At 46.7% G+C, this 18673-nt stretch overlaps 1 protein-coding gene across 4 annotated transcripts in view; it reads right to left on the bottom strand.

Annotated features, from left to right (window-relative positions):
* drosha (ribonuclease 3 drosha) overlaps positions 1-18673 on the bottom strand; it is a 213848-nt gene that overhangs the window by 81680 nt on the left and 113495 nt on the right. For all 4 annotated transcript variants that reach the window (XM_065438063.2, XM_065438068.2, XM_065438088.2 and 1 more), the window contains one exon: positions 3890-3992. In XM_065438063.2, the coding sequence (XP_065294135.1) occupies positions 3890-3992 (103 nt within the window). The remainder of the gene's footprint in view (positions 1-3889; positions 3993-18673) is intronic.

The following is an 18673-nucleotide window of genomic DNA, read 5'->3' as shown; positions in this document are numbered from 1 at the left end:
AAGGAACGCAACCTCAAAATCAAATTAAGACATGACAAGCTTATCGCAAACAACAAAACACACATTTATAACACTGGCGCACAAGTTGTCGAAAAATCCTAGTGCAAAGAGCAGGTACAGTATGAATTTACCAACATTAGTCATTCCCCGGTACATTTTTTATACACTAATATACGCAGCGTTATACGAAAACGTGATGAAATTTTCAGCTTCATTTCTTATTCTTCTAGTGATTTGGTGCTACTTACAGAGACATGGCTAAATTCATCACTAACAGATCTTGAGATATTGCCTTTGTTCCTTCACTTCGATATCTTCCACAAAAATATGCACATGGGAGCAGTGTCCTTATCGCTGCTAACCGAGCTCTGCGCTGCACACTGGTTAATATTCCTACCCCTCTAGAAATGTAGAAGAGTTGACTGTTGGGCTAGTTGGTCATCCATATTTGAAGTACTAGAAATGATTTGGATATGTTGTAATGCTACCTTCTTGCACCTTCCAATTGACGTTTTTTATCGACCCCCCTCTAATGATGACTATTTCTCATCTTATTTCATGACTCAGTGCAGGCTCCACTGACCATGTGTCATAATACCCCTGTCATTCTCTTTGATGATTTCAACTAACTCCTTTTTTACCTTTTGTGATCAGAGCATGCAGGGCTGTCCCCATCCTTTTCATAACATAGTTAGTGCAGTCCTCCTTTGTAAATGAAATAAATCCATAAGTCTTGTTTTGACAGAGGGCTACGAAGGTTCTACTGTCTCCATTACAGACAATGTCTGTATATCGCAAACCATGTTTGCTAAGGGACCTCCCGAATAGAATCAACGTTGCTTCAACCTCCCTTCTGCCAGAGTTCCCATCTGTGTTTTTTTGGCAGATGTCTGATGCTTTCCAATCATCCTAACTTTCATCACATTCTTTGACAGGCAACCCAATCGAGCACCAGTCCTGTGAAAAATTCTATTACAGTGCCGACACCTACGTGGGATGTATGGCAACGTGTCAACCATGTCCCATCATAAACCACTGTTATGTTGTTATTAAAGCCAGAGTCCATCTCCTAGTAAACATTGTGCACTGCCACTATAGCATCAGAAAAAATACTGACAGCAGCTGTCTAATTGGCAGGTCAGAAGTCGGCCTTCAGATGTTTCTGAAATGTTTTATGATGTAACCCTCTATGGGAGACATTCATTATTGGCCAGAAATCGGTCAAAGTTGTTGACCCTTTGCCAATACTTTTAATGGCCTGTACAGCTTTCATATTTACATACAAAATTTTGCGACCTTCCTTTCGCAGTGACGACCACTCCTTCGCAACATTGCCGCTAAACACGCACGTCAGTATCATTTGTGCTGCTAATCTAAGTCGTGTTTCCAGCTGAACTGAAAGTCCTGCTTGGGAGCACTGATGGCACTTAGGTTTGCCAAGAAGCGCATTGAGGGCCATCATTTGAACGATCAGAAACTCCTCCATTTGTTCCGCACCGGCACGCACCTCGCCTTTGCCTGTCAGTTCCATTTTCTGCGAGGTCGCAGACACCAAACTTAGCTTTCTTTGGACTTTTGCGGCGGCCTCCCGGGATGCTTCTGCTGATATAAAATGCCGCTCCAGGCATGCCTAAATGGTGCCGCCCGGACTTGTGGAAGGCGTGGCAACATCATGCAAAGTGCCGAAATGGGAATCGGACACATCCAAGGTGCAATCGATGGATGCAAACAGCGATGTGGAACATGTCGTGACAAGCTCAACGGTGCCACTGCTGCTCGTACGAGTAGTTTTGCCTGCATATGAAGTGCCAGAGAGCGACTCCTCAACATCATCGACACAAGTAGGCACTCCGCCCGCGTGAGAAGCGCTCGGCAGCTGCTTTTGAATGGCTGTTGTACATATTCTACCCGCATGTGGAGCCCTCACCTGCGCGTCTGTGACTTCTGTGCTATGCTACACAGCACTGCCTGGCGACCTTGAAGCGGTCTTTTTCACCATTGCCGATTTTCGCTTACGAGTGCTGTTACGCATGAGCCATCTCGTATTTCAGCAGTCGCTGACCCATGGTCACCAGTGAGCTTCCGAAACTACGCCCAGCAAGCACTGATGAATGCGCTGAGTAGCGTATCACAGCACAAATCAGCTTCCGAAACTATGCTCCGCACGCACAGACAGCAAGCCAATACGTCCAGAGGCGCGTATCACAACACAAATCAGCTTCCAAAACTATGCTCCGCAAGTACTGGCCAGCTGAGATGCCAAGAGGCACGCATCACTTGTGGAGTCCACTGCCGAAACTATGCTTGATCGCCAGATGTGAGAGTCACAGGAGATCTCAGATATCAGTTTCTGTACTATACACTGCCCATACGGATGAACATCGCGTGCCGAGAAGCGCAATGGCACAGTAGCAGAAGACGCGCACCGCCAACAAGCTCAATGGCAAAGCTTCGATTGTCCTCGTGACGGGCGTGGCCAATCGGAGGCCTTGGAACGGCCTTGAATCATTTGCTTTTTGTGCGCTTGCTTGTGAATGGAGGAGATGGCTGAAGTGGCAAATTTAAAGACGGAGAAATGCACTTTTCAACAAGGGCAGAATGGTGGCCATTGCGGAGATATTGTGGCTTGAAAATTGCAGTTTTTTCATGATATCCACAGAATTGTTTAGCCACGTTGGCTGAAATAAAAATTTGTTTGAGCACTTGCACGTGTGGTTTTGAGCGTTCATATGTTGGAATCTGATAAAAAAAAGAGTTATAGAAGCTGAATATGTGCTTTTCAAAAAATTGATTGTTTGGTCATTTTTCGCTACACGAAAGCCGTGTCCCCCTTTTAAGCAAGATAAGCGTGGCAGTAGCAGCAAACGAATTGACCTTCGTGCTGTCTCTCACTTCAACGCGAGCTAAACGTCGAAAGCACAGCACATACAAAGCTACCAGCACTGGGCGCATTTTGTCCACATAGCAGGTCACTTTCAAGACACAGCACCCACGTTGTAACAGCAGCTGCCAGAGTACAACCCACTTTCTCTCTCTTTTTCTCTACGCCCCCCCCCCCCCCCTTCTCCATGCCTCGCGTGCGAAAGCAGACAGCGTGTTTCTACCCCGCCTTCCTCCCTTACTCGCGTGATATTGAGCTGCAATCGTTTACTGACCCTCGCAAGTAAGTTGTCAGCCTGTGTCGGCTCGGAAAAAGTAAGGTTTACACGCCCGATTTTGAAAAAAAATTGTCGCTAATTTTGTCCGCTGTAGCGTGGTCCGTTAAAAGCAAACTTCGTTGCATTAATAAAATAGCTAGAACAAACGAAGGCTTAAATATGGTCTGTTATATCTGAAAGTCTGTTGTATACGGGTCCATTGTAATGAGCATAGACTGTATTGAAGTTCATTATATCGAGGTTGAACTATAATAACAGCTACAATAACAACATAAAGAATTTGCTATGGCTACAACAACCAGGCTTTGGTTTCTACAGCGATGCTCATTTTTTCTATACATAGTCAAGGTGCTATGTTAAGCAGAGGAAGAGAAAACGGCTTTCTCTTGCCAAGCTATAAAACAAGACATAATGTAAACATAAATATATAAATAAGATAAACAAAGATAAATATGTAATCAGAGAACCATATTATAAGGTGCATTTTATTACACATTCTGAGCACCCGCAATAGCAATTTGCTCATATGGACAGCAAAGAAATGTTTCCACTACTGCACGCATTCATGCTATAGAGTTCAGGCATTATCATTTTCAATTTAAATCATCGGCATTCAAGCAGAAATCACATCCATTAGATGCCTTATTGCACACAAATGAAGAAATGAGGAATCAACCAATAAATTGCGCTGAAGTAATGAATAACTTGCCATTCAACTTGACAGCCCTTACCCATAAGTGCCTCAAAGCAGTTGGCCATGGCATGACGCAGCTCCAAATCGTGGCAGAGGTCTGAACCATGAGCATAAAGCATGTACTTCTCCAACTCCAGTTTCTTCATAGGTTGAAAGAGGCACATGAGATATGGTGAAAAATGGGAGGGGATGGGCGAGGAGAAGGGGAAGGAACCATTAGAATAGAAGCTCCAAGGGATTAATTTAGTCTACACATGCAAATACATAAACAATAAAACAAGTAAAATAAATGAGCACTGCGAGAAACCCAGATATTCCAACTGCATTGGGAGGACATCTTCATAGGACAAGTATGGTAGGCTTCCGTTAAGTTGACTGCTTCATTCAATTTTTGATTAAGTCGATCTTGACTGAAAGTCCCAGTCGAGGCCCATGCATTTATATGGGCCCAAACTTTCGTGCTTACGACACTAAAATTGGCCTTTGCAGGATAATTTGAACTTGACCAGTCAGCATGCACGTGCCTTACTTCTATGGTGACCCCTACAGCGACCCCTTTAGTGGCAGCACCTGTCCTGGCAGAGCTTAGGGGATAGTGACTGCATTGAACACATGTATTTAAAAAAAGAAGAAAAGAAACATCTCCCGTCAAAAATGCCAATTTTTGGCCTGCCTTAGGATGATTTTCAAGCAATAACTGTAGCTCGTAATGTGTGCTTATAGTATTTGCCCAATTCTATCGCACCCCCCCCCCCCTTTTTTTCCTTGTAGAATATTGGGCCAAATAATGGCGCAACCACATACAATAGATTTTTGACTGACAGCGACAAGTGACTGAGACGAGAGATAGGTTTTGCTGTCATGGAGGGCGATCCGTCTGTCTCTTGTCACATCGCAAGTTTTTTGGCAAGCTAGAAAATTTTACTTGTCACCCGGAAGAAAATGCGGCGACTTCTGCAAGGGACAGCATGATTGCGCAACAACATGGCATCAACCAGTCTGCCTACTTAGATTTGAATTCGCACTTGTAACTTGCTTTCTGCCATGACCGCAAAAGATAAATAGCAAAATTTGTCATTGCTTCGTCTCATCTCAAGCTGAGGACAAAGTATCAGCGTTGTCTTGTTGTTATTAATGAGATTAGTAGTTTGTTTTGACATTGTTAGGCTTCGAGATGCTACTGAGAGCTGTGAAACTGTTTTGAATGTTCTTCACCAGATGGTGCCACAGCATTTCATGTGGGCAACATGGAATGCATTTTTACTAGCGATAAAAACATATTAAAGCTAGGTGTATACAACTTGGTTAAAAGAGCTTCGTAGTACATTTGCAATTTCTTTAAGGGTGCATGACTGTATCTATTTGGAGAACAATATAAATTTGTCGCAACTTTTTTTCACGATGTCATGTCCACGTGGTTGGTCCACGTTGTGACACGACAGCATCTGCCAGTTACGTCCTTTTCTCGCTTGAGTATCCCGTGCATGTGGTTGCCGCTTAACAAGGATGTATTGCTGCAAAGCTTACTTGAAGGAACTGGGTGGCGAAGCCGGCTTAAAAAACCAGGCGGCAAAGATGACATTTAGGAATGGACCGCCGTCGTACAATACATGTTAGAGCCTTGCCTGTTTTTTTTGTTAAACATTTGGGTGCATGCTAGATTTACACTTAGTTTAGGAGCTTTAATGCCATTTCTACGTTAGTTTTTTACGACGGCGAATCAGAAAGTCTTGGCTCCAATTTTTTTTAGCCAAATTATGGCTGTAAATACAAAGTCAACACATCCATTCCCAACATTGGACCTTTCTCGGACCAGGCCGGCTTTATCTGCCGGTAGCTCCATGGCACAGCGCTGCTGTCAGTTGTTGAAGATGGCAGTTGTGTTTCACAAGTCCACAGCGTACGAGCAATGAAGTGTGATTGGTTTTCTATAGTGCAAGGGACGAACACCCATTGAGATCCACAGGGAAATGCAACCCACGTATGAGGAAAGGTGTCTCGTTTTAAGAAATGTGCGGTGGTGGTGGTGTTGCGAATGAATGTTTGGTGTTTAGTGGTGCAAGGGCCAGGTATGACCAAAGAGCGCCATGCTAGTGTTAATGATTTTGCAGTGGACTGATGAGTTCTGTGAAGTTAATATGACGTGGCTGTAAAGGGGCCTAAAAGGGTTGACAAAATTGCATGAAATTTGCGTATAATAAAATTATGGGAATGACTGTTGACGTGTACTATGAACATTAAAATGCAAAATGCATTGAGAAAGAATGATGCAATATATAAAATATGTCATTGTCTAGAGATATAAAAATGTCTAGAGCACTACTGCCTCACCAGGGCCCTTGAAACCTAAGGGCCTAGAGGCATGTGCTATACAAAGAAAACTATCGTAGAGGCATCCTCTGGAAAGAGGATGCACTACGAAATTAATGGGCTTGAAACGTGTAGCACAACATCTTTCAAGAAAGCGAGGATTGCTTTGGTCTTAAAAAGCGGTTCTTCACCAAGAAACATGGCTGGATGCAGAGGGACGAGTTTGCAAATGGCCATGAAGACTTGCATGACAATGAGCATTCGGGGAGGTCACGTGCATTGCTGACTGACGACAACCTGGCACAGGGGCATTTCAAATTTAGTGCTGCATGCTGCAATGGGGCAAACGTCTGAACCAGTGTTGGGATTATGTGGGAAAATAGTGCATGGTACGTAGAATAGTACCTATATTTGTAACTACCTGTAAATACCTTATTTTGGCCAATAAAAAATAAGGGCAAAGACTTTTTGATTCACCCTTGTACTTTTACACATAGAAAGTAGGCGGTGCAATTTATACGGGGGCGTGTTAGAATAGGGCAAATACTGCTAAATGAATCAGTGGTGTATTGACGTATTTTTCTTTATTTATTTACAAATACTACTGTCTCAGATTTAAGACAACGCAAGAGTGGGTAAGTACATCAGGACAACATACAATCAACATGTCACATGTAAACGAACTTCGTCTACAAAACGCTCACGTGGCAATTCTCGGAGATGAGTATGTAGGTTATTCCAGAATTTAATGGTAAATGGCAAGAAAGAAAATTTGAAGCTATCTAAGTGAGCTCGAAAGGGAACAATATTCAAAGGATTGGCTCTTCCTGTTACACATGCCAAGGAGCTAACAAATGTCACAGATATGTCGACACTGACAGAAGCATGTACAATTTTGTGCAACATTATAATCCTTTCACACATGTGCCTATATGCCAACGGCTCAAGCGATAGCATCTTGTTTCATTCAACCTACCGGATAATTCGATCAATTTTGCCTGTCTCGTCAGGGTTGACTTAACGGAAGTTGACTGCAGTGACCACTCATGGTCTAGAAGGGCTGAGCCTTTTGCAATGCTTTTTGCATATGTCTGATGCAGATAGTCTTTACATTAAGCATGCATTCAAGTTGCATTTTTTCTAATTCATAGCACAAAGCCAAATCTGTGACATCAGTTGGGACAAAATGCCAGTGCAGTGCCCTTGATTATGCCAAGGAAAGATTAAAGAAAGAATAAAGCAAAACTTTGGGTAAGTGTCAGATGTAAGAGGCATGCAGAGGACGATGTGCTCGTATCAGTCCGAACGGCACGAGTCCTCGAGGCGTGTGACCCGAGTTGTGATCTAGGGAGAAGTGGCGCCAAGCTAGGGATTATTGACGTGACTCTGGGCCAAGAAGGTTGTAGCATCAGCATCGCACTGGTAACGGGAGCCATGGAGGTTCGGTCAAGTCCGTGACGCTGGCAGTCAAAGGTGTGGCCGCAGACCTCGACGCCGTTAGAGCGAGGCTCCTTGGACCTGCTGCAGCCTCTCACGGCAGTGCCGGGCACTCCAGGACGGATCCCCCTTCAGAAGCAGACCAGCACGTACAATAGTCACCGGGGCGTCTCGTCGGCACTCGAAGAAGTAGAGGCAGAACACGGAGTTAGGCCTAACCGGTGAGGCCAGGGTGCTATGTCGTCAACGGAGTTCGAGACATTGGCATCAGAGATGGACGAGTTGACTGGCTAACACCAAGGCAGCAACATTTACGGAGTCGGCGAGAACACTGACTATGATGAGAATCCGACACGCTTCAGACTCGGTAGATACGTGCGATGACAAAAGTCAGTAAGAATGGTCCTTTCTATTAGTGTCACAGCTATAGGCTAGGGTGGCCTGCCATTTGCGTAGCAAACACCCAACTAACATAGCTGGTAATAAGGATATGTTAAGTGATAATCAAGTAAATTTAAATTAAATTATGGGGTTTCATGTGCCAAAACCACTTTGTGCTAAAACCATTTTGTGATCATGAGGCACACCGTAGTGGGGGACTCTGGAAATTTCGACCACCTGGGGTTCTTTAACGTGCACATAAATCTAAGTACATGGGTGTTTTCGCATTTTGCCCCCATCGAAATGTGGCCACCGAGGATTATCAAGTAGGTTGCATAATGCTTATTATTTCTTCATTGTGTTTTATTTTGAGGGAGTTTTATTTTGAGTTAGGGGTAGAGTGTAATTAAAATCTGTTTGTGGTGCTGCTCTGCATCTTCCAACCCCATTTCTTTTAACATCCGCACGCCCCCGAGATTGGTGACACACGACAATGAGCGAGCCTGCCAGGATCTGTTCCAGGATTCTATTCCGGCCCTGTCACTGATCTTGGTGGTTTAGAGATGGAGTGGGAATGTTTGGCTGCGATAGCTAAAGATTTAAACCTGTCGAAGGATGAGACGATGATGTTCTTCAAGTATGCTCAACAAGAAAAAGAAAAGCAACACGAATGGATGTGCGAAGAGCACAATAGAGAAAAAGACATTTTGGAGTTGAAGATAAAACTAGCAGAGATGGGCGTGGGCTCTCGTGATAGCACTAGTACACCCGGATCGGTGTCATCCAATTCACTTTCTTCCAGGCCAAGACAGATACGCCCTAGGAAATTGCTGGCACCTTTCGATGAATGGAGGGATGACCTGGATGCGTATTTGCATCGGTTTGAAAGGATAGCAGTCGGGCAACGCTGGGAGAGGAGCAAGTGGGCTAAAGATTTAACCCTTTGAGGGTTGAATTATTTTGAAAAAAACTTTCCCAGGTGGTCAAATTACTTTATTGCGGATCTTGAATGTACAAAATGTATAAAGTCAGGAATAAAAAGTAAAAAATAATTAGGAACAGTATTTTGATGCCGGCATCACTCAGAACTGCAAAATGTTCAATAGTATTTCTGAGCGTGGTACTCCTTGAAACACAGGTCTATGCACAGCGCCTTATCGCAGTCTGCACACCTAAAATGCATGTCTGTTCTCTTGGAGTGAGGAGTTGTGTTGGCGCACATATGACATGTCTGCGTGCGGCTGCCTTGGGCAGAGGTCTGAGGCACCCTCTCGCATAAGCGCGTTGCCGCAGAGAGCGAGAATACCTTGTGAGTGGTGGTGATAAACAAGCTAAGAGCAGCGCCAATCAAGATAGAAATAAACTTTTACCGCCCTGCAAGAGAGTGGCGACAAAGAAAAAAATGACGTTTTGCACGCCTCCGTTGCGATCACGCGGCAAAACCGAAACCGCCAAAGGGCCGTTGCCGCAGTATGAGCAACGCGCTGAAGCTAGCAATCAGTTGTGTTTACCTACCCAAGAAGGTAGCACCAATTTCATACGCATCTTGTGAGTGGTAAGAGGTGGCAGCACCTCCCGGTGAGCACGCATCGTCATTATGGCGCAAAATTTCAAACGGAGCGTCGGAACCGTACTCGTATGGCAAAGACCTTGCGGGACAGAAAACTGCTGCCGTACGGCGGTTTTCTGTCCGGCGTACGGCAAAAACCTTCAAAGGGTTAAGCCTGTGTTTAGTGGGCGGAGCTCCGAGTGTCTTAGGGTGCATGCCAGCAGAGGAGTCAATAGACTATAACAAAGTGCAGAAAATTTTATTGCAGAGATTCAAGTTGACCGCAGAAAGGTTCCGGGAGAAGTTTAGGTCAGGTAAGCCTGAAGATTCAGAAACAGGCAAGCAGTTCGCGTTGTCTAACAATTTATGTTCAGAGGTGGATAGAGCTGTCCGAGACAGACAACACATGAAGGGGTTCGTGACAAAGTCATGGGTGAACAATTTCTTGCCAGGTGTAGCAGCAGTTTGGCAATATTCCCTAAAGAGAGCAAACTGTAAACTGCGGAGCAGATGACAGAACAAACAGACCAGTTTGTAGAGGCACAAGGATTGAGAAATTTGGGAAAGGGTGACAAAGATGCGCACACGACAACAGTAGGAGAGATGAAGAACCAGGGGAAAATTAGCAAACAAAGGGGACTGCAGAAATGTTTTTCTGTAACCGGTTAGGTCATTTAGCGGTGAACTGCCGAATGAGAGGCAATCGTCACGAAGCACTTGTGGTGTGCCAGTTGTGCCAAAAGAAAGGTCACAGGGCAAACAAATGCAGGACTAGATCCGTGGATAAGATGGCACGTATAGTGAGGTCAAGAGAGGATGGATAGAGAAAGCAGGACATGCCTGTACTGGAAGGCGAGGTGCAAGGACGCAAAGCTACAGTTTTGAGAGACACGGGAGCCAATACCATTTTAGTAAGGACGCGTCCAGTGCCACCAGAAAGCATGGCTGGGTACTCTAAACCAGTAATCTTGGTAGATAAGTCCAGTAAATATCTGCCAGAGGCACGGATTCAAATGTCGACACTCTTTTTTACAGGGCTGGTCACTGCTAGATGTGTGTAGGACCACCTTTATGATTTGATTGTGGGAAATGTACCTGGGGTGAAGGAGGCAGACGACCCAGACTCAAGTTCAAGAGGACAGGGAAGGACGTGGAAGAGAAAGAACACTCAGAAGTGCAAAAATAGGGGATACAAGAGACAGGTGTAGCGGCTGCAGTAAAAACACGAGCAAGCAGAAGTAGTACCAAACCTCTGACAGCATTGCAGATGACAGCCATTAATGAATTAAATATAACTGCAGCAGAATTTAAACAATTGCAGAACGAGGATGTGTCGACACGAAAGTGTGAACTAAAGATAGGGGAACTAGTACGAAGGAAAAGGAGTAGGACATTAGTGTAGGTTATAAAGAAGAATAACCTATTGTACCGGAAGTGTGTGTTTAGTTCAGGTAGGGAAGTACTACAGTTGATGGTCCCGAAGGAGCTGAGGAATATAGTACTAAAGATAGGACACGATAGTGTAATGGCAGGTCACCAAGGAATAAAGAACACGTTAGAAAGCATCACAGAAGAGTTCTTTTGGATTAGGGTGCAGAGTGATGAGAAATGGTATGTGATATCCTGTGATGTATGCCAAAAGACGGTGGCTTAGGGACGTGTAGGAAAGGCGCCTCTAGGAAAGATGCCCATTGTCGAGCTGCCATTTCACAGAGTGGCGATTGATATTGTAGGGCCTATTAGTCCAGTGTCTGAAAAAGGAAATAGGTATGTGCTCACGCTAGTGGATGCAGCCACCAGGCACTCTGATGCTGTAGCACTGAAAACGGTAGATACCATTCAGGTGGCCGAAGCATTGTTGGAGGAGTCTGCCCAGTATGGCATGCCCAGGGAAGTTTTGAGTGACAGAGGCTCGAATTTCACATCGGAGGTTATGAAGGAGGTAAATATATTGTTGCCCATAGATCAAAAGCTAAACAATCCATACCGACCAATGGCAAACGGTTTGGCAGAGAGGTTTAATGGAACATTGAAGACAATGCTAAAGAGGATGTGTCAGGAAAGACCGAAACACTGGGTTAGGTATCTGCCAGCACTCTTGTTCACTTACCGAGAAGTGCCACAAGCTAGCTGAGGGTTATTCCCATTTGAGATACTATATGGGAGAGCACATACATGTATGTACTAGAATTCCGAAACCAATTAGAGGCAACCTGCAAATTGGCCCACAAGAAGTTGGCACAAGCGATATGGATACAGAAGAAATATTATGACTGCAAATCAACGCACCGCAAGTTAGAATCGGGAGACAAGGTGTTGGTACTACTGCCCACAGATAATATGTAATAAGATGCTTATGCAATGGAAGGGATCTTTTACGGTTAACCAAGAGAAAAGTGAGTTGGACTATGATATTGTTACACGAAGGAGGAGTCAGTAAGACGAGGAACTATTTACAGGTTATATTTACAACAGCGGTTGCAGCGCTGACCGCTTAGATTCACAGCGCATGCCCAGTTCGTTCTTCCTCGACTTTTCTCGAGTGATTGCACCCATGCGCCTCGATCAAACAATCAAATACCACACGCGTGTAGCATAATCCCCCTGCGACAGAAGCGACGTCCCAGACCGTCTAAATGTCATCACTGGGAGGGTGATACTGCTTCAGTCGTGTAACGTGCACAATAACACTAGACTGGGAAGCAGATGGGGTGTCAGGGGCGATCTCGTAGGTGACGGGGGTCACGGCACGAAGTACTCGGTATGGGCCTGTGTAACAAGACAACAATTTTTCTTACAGGCCGACCTGACGCGATGGAGCCCATAGAAGCACCAAAGAACCAGGCAGGAAGTGCACGTCTCGGTGTCGCCAGTCGTACAAACGCTCTTGACTCGCTTGAGATTTCAGAAGGCGGTCACAGGTTATCTCCCTTGCGTGGGCACAGCGGGCAATGGTGTCAAGTGCATATTCACTGGTGGGGGCCGCGTGAACTGGGAGCGTTGTGTCGAGGGGCAGTGCTGGTTCTCGGCCGAACAGAAGAAAAAATGGGGAATAACCGGCTGTGTCGCGGCGCGAGGAATTATAAGCAAATGCGACAAACGTTAGAGCGAGGTCCCAGCTAGTGTGGTCTGAAGAGACATATTTCGCGAGCATGTCTGTGAGAGTGCGATTGAGACGCTCTGTGAGGCCTTTTGTTTGCAGATGGTATGATGTGGATAGCTTGTGCATCGTGGCACAGGACTGCAGGATGTCCGCGATAACTTTTGATATGAATGTCCGGCCACAGTCTGTGAGTTGTCGCACAGCTCCATGTAATAAAATCATGCCACGTAGAAGAAAATCGGTGACATCCATGGCGCAGCTTGTAGGAAGTGCTCGGGTGATGGCGTAGTGCGTGGTGTAATCCATGGCCACAGCGATCCACCTGTTGCCAGAGGTAGAAAGAGGAAAAGGGCCAAGTAAGTCCAAACGAACCCGAAAGAATGGTTTCGCGGGAATGTCGAGTGGTTGAAGGTACCCAGCAGGGAACGTCGATGGTGTCTTGTGTCGCTGGCCATTCTCACACGCAGCTACGTATCTTCAAATGGAGCGAGCAAGCCCTGGCCAAAAGAAGCGTCGGCGGATCCACGCGTAGGTACGTGACACACCCAGGTGACCAGCAGTGGGGAGTTCGTGAAGTCCAAGGAGAACAGCCGAGCAAAGGTGTTTAGGGATCCCAAGAAGTAATGCAGGGCTGTCGGGGTGAACGTTGTGGCGGTAGAGTACGCCATCTTGAAGTGTGAATAAGCAAAGGGAACTGTCGGCAAGTGAAGATTCCAGGCGGTCAATGATGGTCTGCAAGAACAGGTGACGGTGCTGCTCGTCGGCGACATGGAGTAGTGGAAAAACAGGTGTCAGTATCAGACGTAGAAGTCACGTCTTCGACTGGGTAGTGAGAGAGGCAATCTCCATCCTGGTGTTGGCGTCCCTACTTGTAGGTCACTGTGTAGGGATATTCTTGTAGTCGGAGGGCCCAACGACCGAGCCGGCCAGTAGGATCCTTGAGCAACAAAAGTCAACAGAGCGCATGATGGTCTGTGATTACTGAGAAGGGCTTGCCATATAAATATGGGCGGAACTTTGAAACAGTCCAGACGAGAACAAGACATTCGCGCTCGGTAATCGAATAGTTGCGCTCTGCAGTTGTCAGGAGCCGGCTAGTGTAGGCTATAATGCGGTCGTGTCTATGTTGGCGTTGCGATAAGACGGCGCCGATCCTATAACCACTGGCATAGGTTCAGACCTCTGTAGGTGCGGACGGGTCAAAGTGGGCCAAGACCAGTGGATTGGCGAGAATCGTGATAGGAGTGAAAATGCCGCAGTCTGAAGGGAACCCCACATAAAAGGCATGTCTTTCTTCAGAAGTTCAGTGAGTGGTTGACCGAATGCTGTGAAATCTTTCACGAACCGTCGGAAATAAGAGCAGAGCCACACAAAACTCTGGACGTCTTTGACAGACTGAGGTACAGGAAAAGCCGTAACTGCTAGAACCTTCTCCGGATTGGGTTGTACTCCGGAAGCATTGACGAGATGGCCTAGCACTGTAAACTGTTGGTGCCCGAAGTGGCACTTCGATGAGGTTAATTGGAGCCCTCCCTTGAGGAAGACATCAAGGATAGCTACGTGCTCAAGGTGCGTCTCAAATGTAGGAGAGAACACAAGGACGTTGTCGAAGTAACAAAGGCAAGTTGACCATTTGAAACCTTGAAGCAGAGAGTCGACCATCTGTTCGAACGTGGCGGGGGCATTGCATAGACCGAACGGTATAACCTTGAATTGGTAGAGGCCATCTGCAGTGATGAAAGCGGTCTTTTCTTGGTCTTGCTCATAGACGAAAATCTGCCAATAACTAGATCGAAGGTCGATGGACGAAAAGTATTTGGCACCGTGAAGACAATCAAGAGCGTCGTCGATTCTTGGTAAAGGGTAAACACCCTTTTTAGTAATTCGGTTTAGGTGGCGGTAATCAAAGCAGAAACGCCACGTGCCATCTTTTTTTTTGGCAAGCACGACTGGCGACGCCCAAGGACTCGACGAGGTCTCAACAATGCCTCTGGCGAGCATCTTGTTTACTTCCTGCTGAATAACTTGCTGCTCTGCCGTGGACACGCGATACGGTCGGTGGTGAATAGGAACAGCATCACCAGTGTTTATCCGATGCTTAACAAGGGACGTCTGACCAAGTGGTCGATTGTCAGTGCCAAATATGTCGCGCTAGGAAAGCAAAAAACGGTATAGGGTAGCTGCTTGGTCAGGTGCGAGGTCCGGAGCGACCATGGGATGTAATGGGTCGTCGAGATTCAAGGCATCCTGCGGGTAATCAGGAGGATCTGGAGATGCATCGGCTGCAAAAGCAGTGACGGTGTCTGTCACTGGCCGGAGCGTGGCCACCGCTATGCTTTAAGGTAACACTAGCTTCGTCAAACCAAAATTGATAACGGGGAGACACATCCGATTAGCGGCAAGGGTTACAACGGAGTGTGGCACAGAGATGTCGCGCGCCATGGGGACATCACGAATAGGTGCGATGACATAGTCGCCATCAGGCACGGTTGCCATTCAGGCCAATTCGACGAAAGTTAGGGCTTTTGGAGGTAAGCGAACAAACGCTGTAGCGCAGAGGGTGTTCGGTTGTTCGGGGCGAACGTCTGAAAGAAGAGGAAGCTCGAGGCACAGTGTACCGGTGGAACAGTCGATGAGGGCAGAATGCGTCGTCAGAAAGTCGAGCCCGAAGATGTGGTCATGAGGGCAACTGGTCAGCACGGTGAACAGGACTGGAACTTGGCGGCGAGCAATTCCTATGCGAGCAGTGCACACACCCCTGACGGCAACAGTGGCGCCATTGGCGACGCGTACGGCTCGAGTGATGGCAGGCGTAAGAAATTTTTTGAGGCGACGACATAGGTTAGCACTCATTATGGAGACTTGGGCTCCAGTATCAATTAATGCCGTCAATGGAACACCATCTATGTCTACTTCAATTAGGTTAATGTTGGTGAGGAGCGTCAAGGGAGGATTTGGACAAGACGAACGTGATGCAGCACTACCTTCAAGAGCTGCATGGCCTTGTTTTCTGCCCGTCGGTTTGGCGAGGAAAAGCGTCGAGGTTGGGGGGACGGGGAGCGACAGTGTTGAGACGACAGCGATCGCACGGAGGAGCAGCTGTCAGGGGCATCAGAAGTAGGGTACAGACGGTGAGGTGAATAACGGCGAGCGTCGGCGTATGGGCGAGGAGTAGGGAATGAGCTCTAGTACGGCGGCATCCAGGTGGCAGTGGCAGGATACATGACCAATGCGGTGGCAGCGGAAGCAGATCGGTTTGTCGTCTGGGGTTCGCCATTCAGCAGGATTGCGTGGTCTGGGAGAGAAATACTGGTCATTACAGGTTGTGGACATGGGTATGGGTGCCGAATCAGGTCGGGAGACAGAGCAGGCGTTAGGGATTCCAAGGTTTGCAATTTCTTGCCGCACAACTGCTTGAATAACAGAAATATGGGTGCCGCTTGGTCAAAGGTACCGTCAGGGGTTCAAATCAAAATCAAAATCAAATCGTCAAATCAAATCAAGTCGTGGATGAAAAGGGGCCGGACTCACCACTTCAATTTCAGGGCGAAAGATACGTGTGACGTTCTCTTGAAATGGTCGTGTGGCGGTAAGAGCGGAGCAAGAGGACGTGGCAGGGGTGTTTGGGAGCCAGGAAAACTGTGGGATGACGCCGCGACTTGTGGCTACCTCGAAGTGGCGGCATTCTTTGACGATGGCGTTGACGGTAGAAACGTTGTTATAGACAAGCAAATTGAAGGAGTCATCCACAATGCCTTTTAGGATATGGCCCACCTTGTCAACCTCAGTCATGTGCTCACCAACTTTCCGGCAAAGCGCGAGCACTTCCTGTACGTAGGAGACATACGATTCGGTCGACGACTGGACACGGGTGGCAAGCTCTTTTCATGCAACCTGTTGGCGCCCTGACGGGTTGCCAAATAGGCCGCGAAGCCGCTCTTTGAAAATGTCCCAGCTGGAGAGCTCGATATCATGAGTGTAAAACTAGACACGTGGTGTCCCGTCCAGATAAAAGATCACATTGGCAAGCATGATGGTAGGGTCCCAGTGGTGGCTTTGGCTAACACGCTCTTACATGCTGAGCCAGGCGTCGACGTCAACGTCATTTTGGGCGGAGAATGTACCAGGATCACGGAGACTAGGGACCGTAACATACGTTGTGGTTGGTGCCGTAGGCATAGGTGGTGACGGGGTGGTTCCATTGGAAGCCATGGCTGAGAAGACGACGGTGCGGCCACTTCAGAGCTCCGTGGCGAGGACGGAGAACATTCCACTTCCACCACAATGTTACGCGAAGGATGACTTAATAAGACGAGCAACTATTTACAGGTTACATTTACAACAGGGGTTGCAGCACTGACCGGTTAGATTCACAGCGCGAGCCCAGTTCATTCTTCCTCCTCTTTTCTCGAGTGATGGCGCCCACGCGCCTCGTTCAAACAATCAAATGCTACACGCGTGTAGCAATATCTCAGTTCAGGACCGTAAGAAGGTGTTACACATCAACATGTTGAAAAAGTATGAAGAGAGAACGGAGATAGAAAAGGGGAAGAACGAGGAAAGGACTAGAGTTTGCATGGTGATTGCTGAAGAGAAGGACCACAGGGAAGTGCACGCTTATATCGATAAGAAGACCATGGGGGTAGAGAGTGTTAGGTTGAACCAATCCCTAGCTGCAACACAAGTAGAGAAGTTGAGAGAGTTGATTCACAAGTTCGAGGAAGTGTTTTAAGATTTCCCCGGGCAGACAGAAGTAGTGTGGTGCGAGCTACAGCGTTCAACAGAGGAACCAGTGCATGTAAAGCAATATCTACTACCCCTTGCAATGCAAGAAGTGATTGAAAGTGAGATCGATGAGATGTTGAGGCAAGGAATCATAGAAAGGGCTAATTCTCCTTATAACACGCCATTAGTGGTGGTTAAGAAAGCCGACGATTCTAATATAGTATGCGTTGACTTCAGGCATCTGAACAACGTATTGAAAACAGACAATAGACGTGCTAGCAGCAAGAGTGGCAAATAAGATATATTTCTCAAAACTGGACTTGCCTAAAGGATGTTGGCAGATTCCTATGGAAGAAGCGTTCAAAGAAAAGACAGCTTTCTCGGGCTGAAAAGGACTATTTCAATTTCAGCATATGCCAATCGGTCTAAAGACAGCGGCAGCAGTGTTCACAAAACTGATGGGACGGGTCCTACATGGTGTGCCGCATGTTGAACACTACCGTATTTACTCGCATAATGATCGCACTCGTGTAATGGTTGCACCCCTGAATTTTGTCGACAAAATTCAATTTTTTTTCTTTCCCGTGCAATGATTGCACCCTGAACTTGTCACAGCGATGTGTTGTGTGCCAAGTTTAGCTAATGATGATCTCGGTTACCATCTGTCGAATGCTACGCGAAGGACTCTTGAAGATATACCAAGCGGTCTGGACGCACCCAACATTCTTTAGCAAATACCCCATTTCATTCCTTTCATTACTTCCCACACTTCCATGAACAAAAAAAAAAAAAAAAAAGCTACAACCAAACTTGCCTCGGCTTTATTATTTGTAGGCTTCACAATGGTTTTAGTCAACAACAACATAAAGGGCGCCTTTCGATCCTTCTCGTCTGCACTCGTGGGCATGCAACAAATCGCAAGAGGCAACGATAGTAGCCACGTTAACCCTTTGGCGGTTTTCGCCGTACATGTACGGCGGCGGTTCTCTGTCCCGCAAGGTCTTTGCCGTACGGGTACGGTTTCGACCCTCCGTTTGAAATTTCGCGCCATAATGACGATGCTGGCTCACCGGGAGGTGCTGCCACCTCTTAAGACTTACAAAATGCATTTGAAATCGGCGCTACTTTCTTGGGGAGATAAACAGAACTGATTGCTAGCTTCAGCGCGTCGCTCAGACTGCAGCAACGCCCCTTTGGCGGTTTCGGTTTCGCCGCGTGATCGCAACGTAGGCGCGCGAAACGTCAATTTTTCCTTTGTCGGCACTCTCTTGCAGGATGGTGGAAGTTGATTTCTATCTTGATTGTCATTGCTCTTA

The sequence above is a fragment of the Dermacentor albipictus genome, chromosome 1, assembly GCF_038994185.2.
Source record: "Dermacentor albipictus isolate Rhodes 1998 colony chromosome 1, USDA_Dalb.pri_finalv2, whole genome shotgun sequence".
Classification (NCBI taxonomy): Eukaryota; Metazoa; Arthropoda; class Arachnida; order Ixodida; family Ixodidae; genus Dermacentor; species Dermacentor albipictus.
This window is presented reverse-complemented; position numbering and strand designations above follow the sequence as displayed.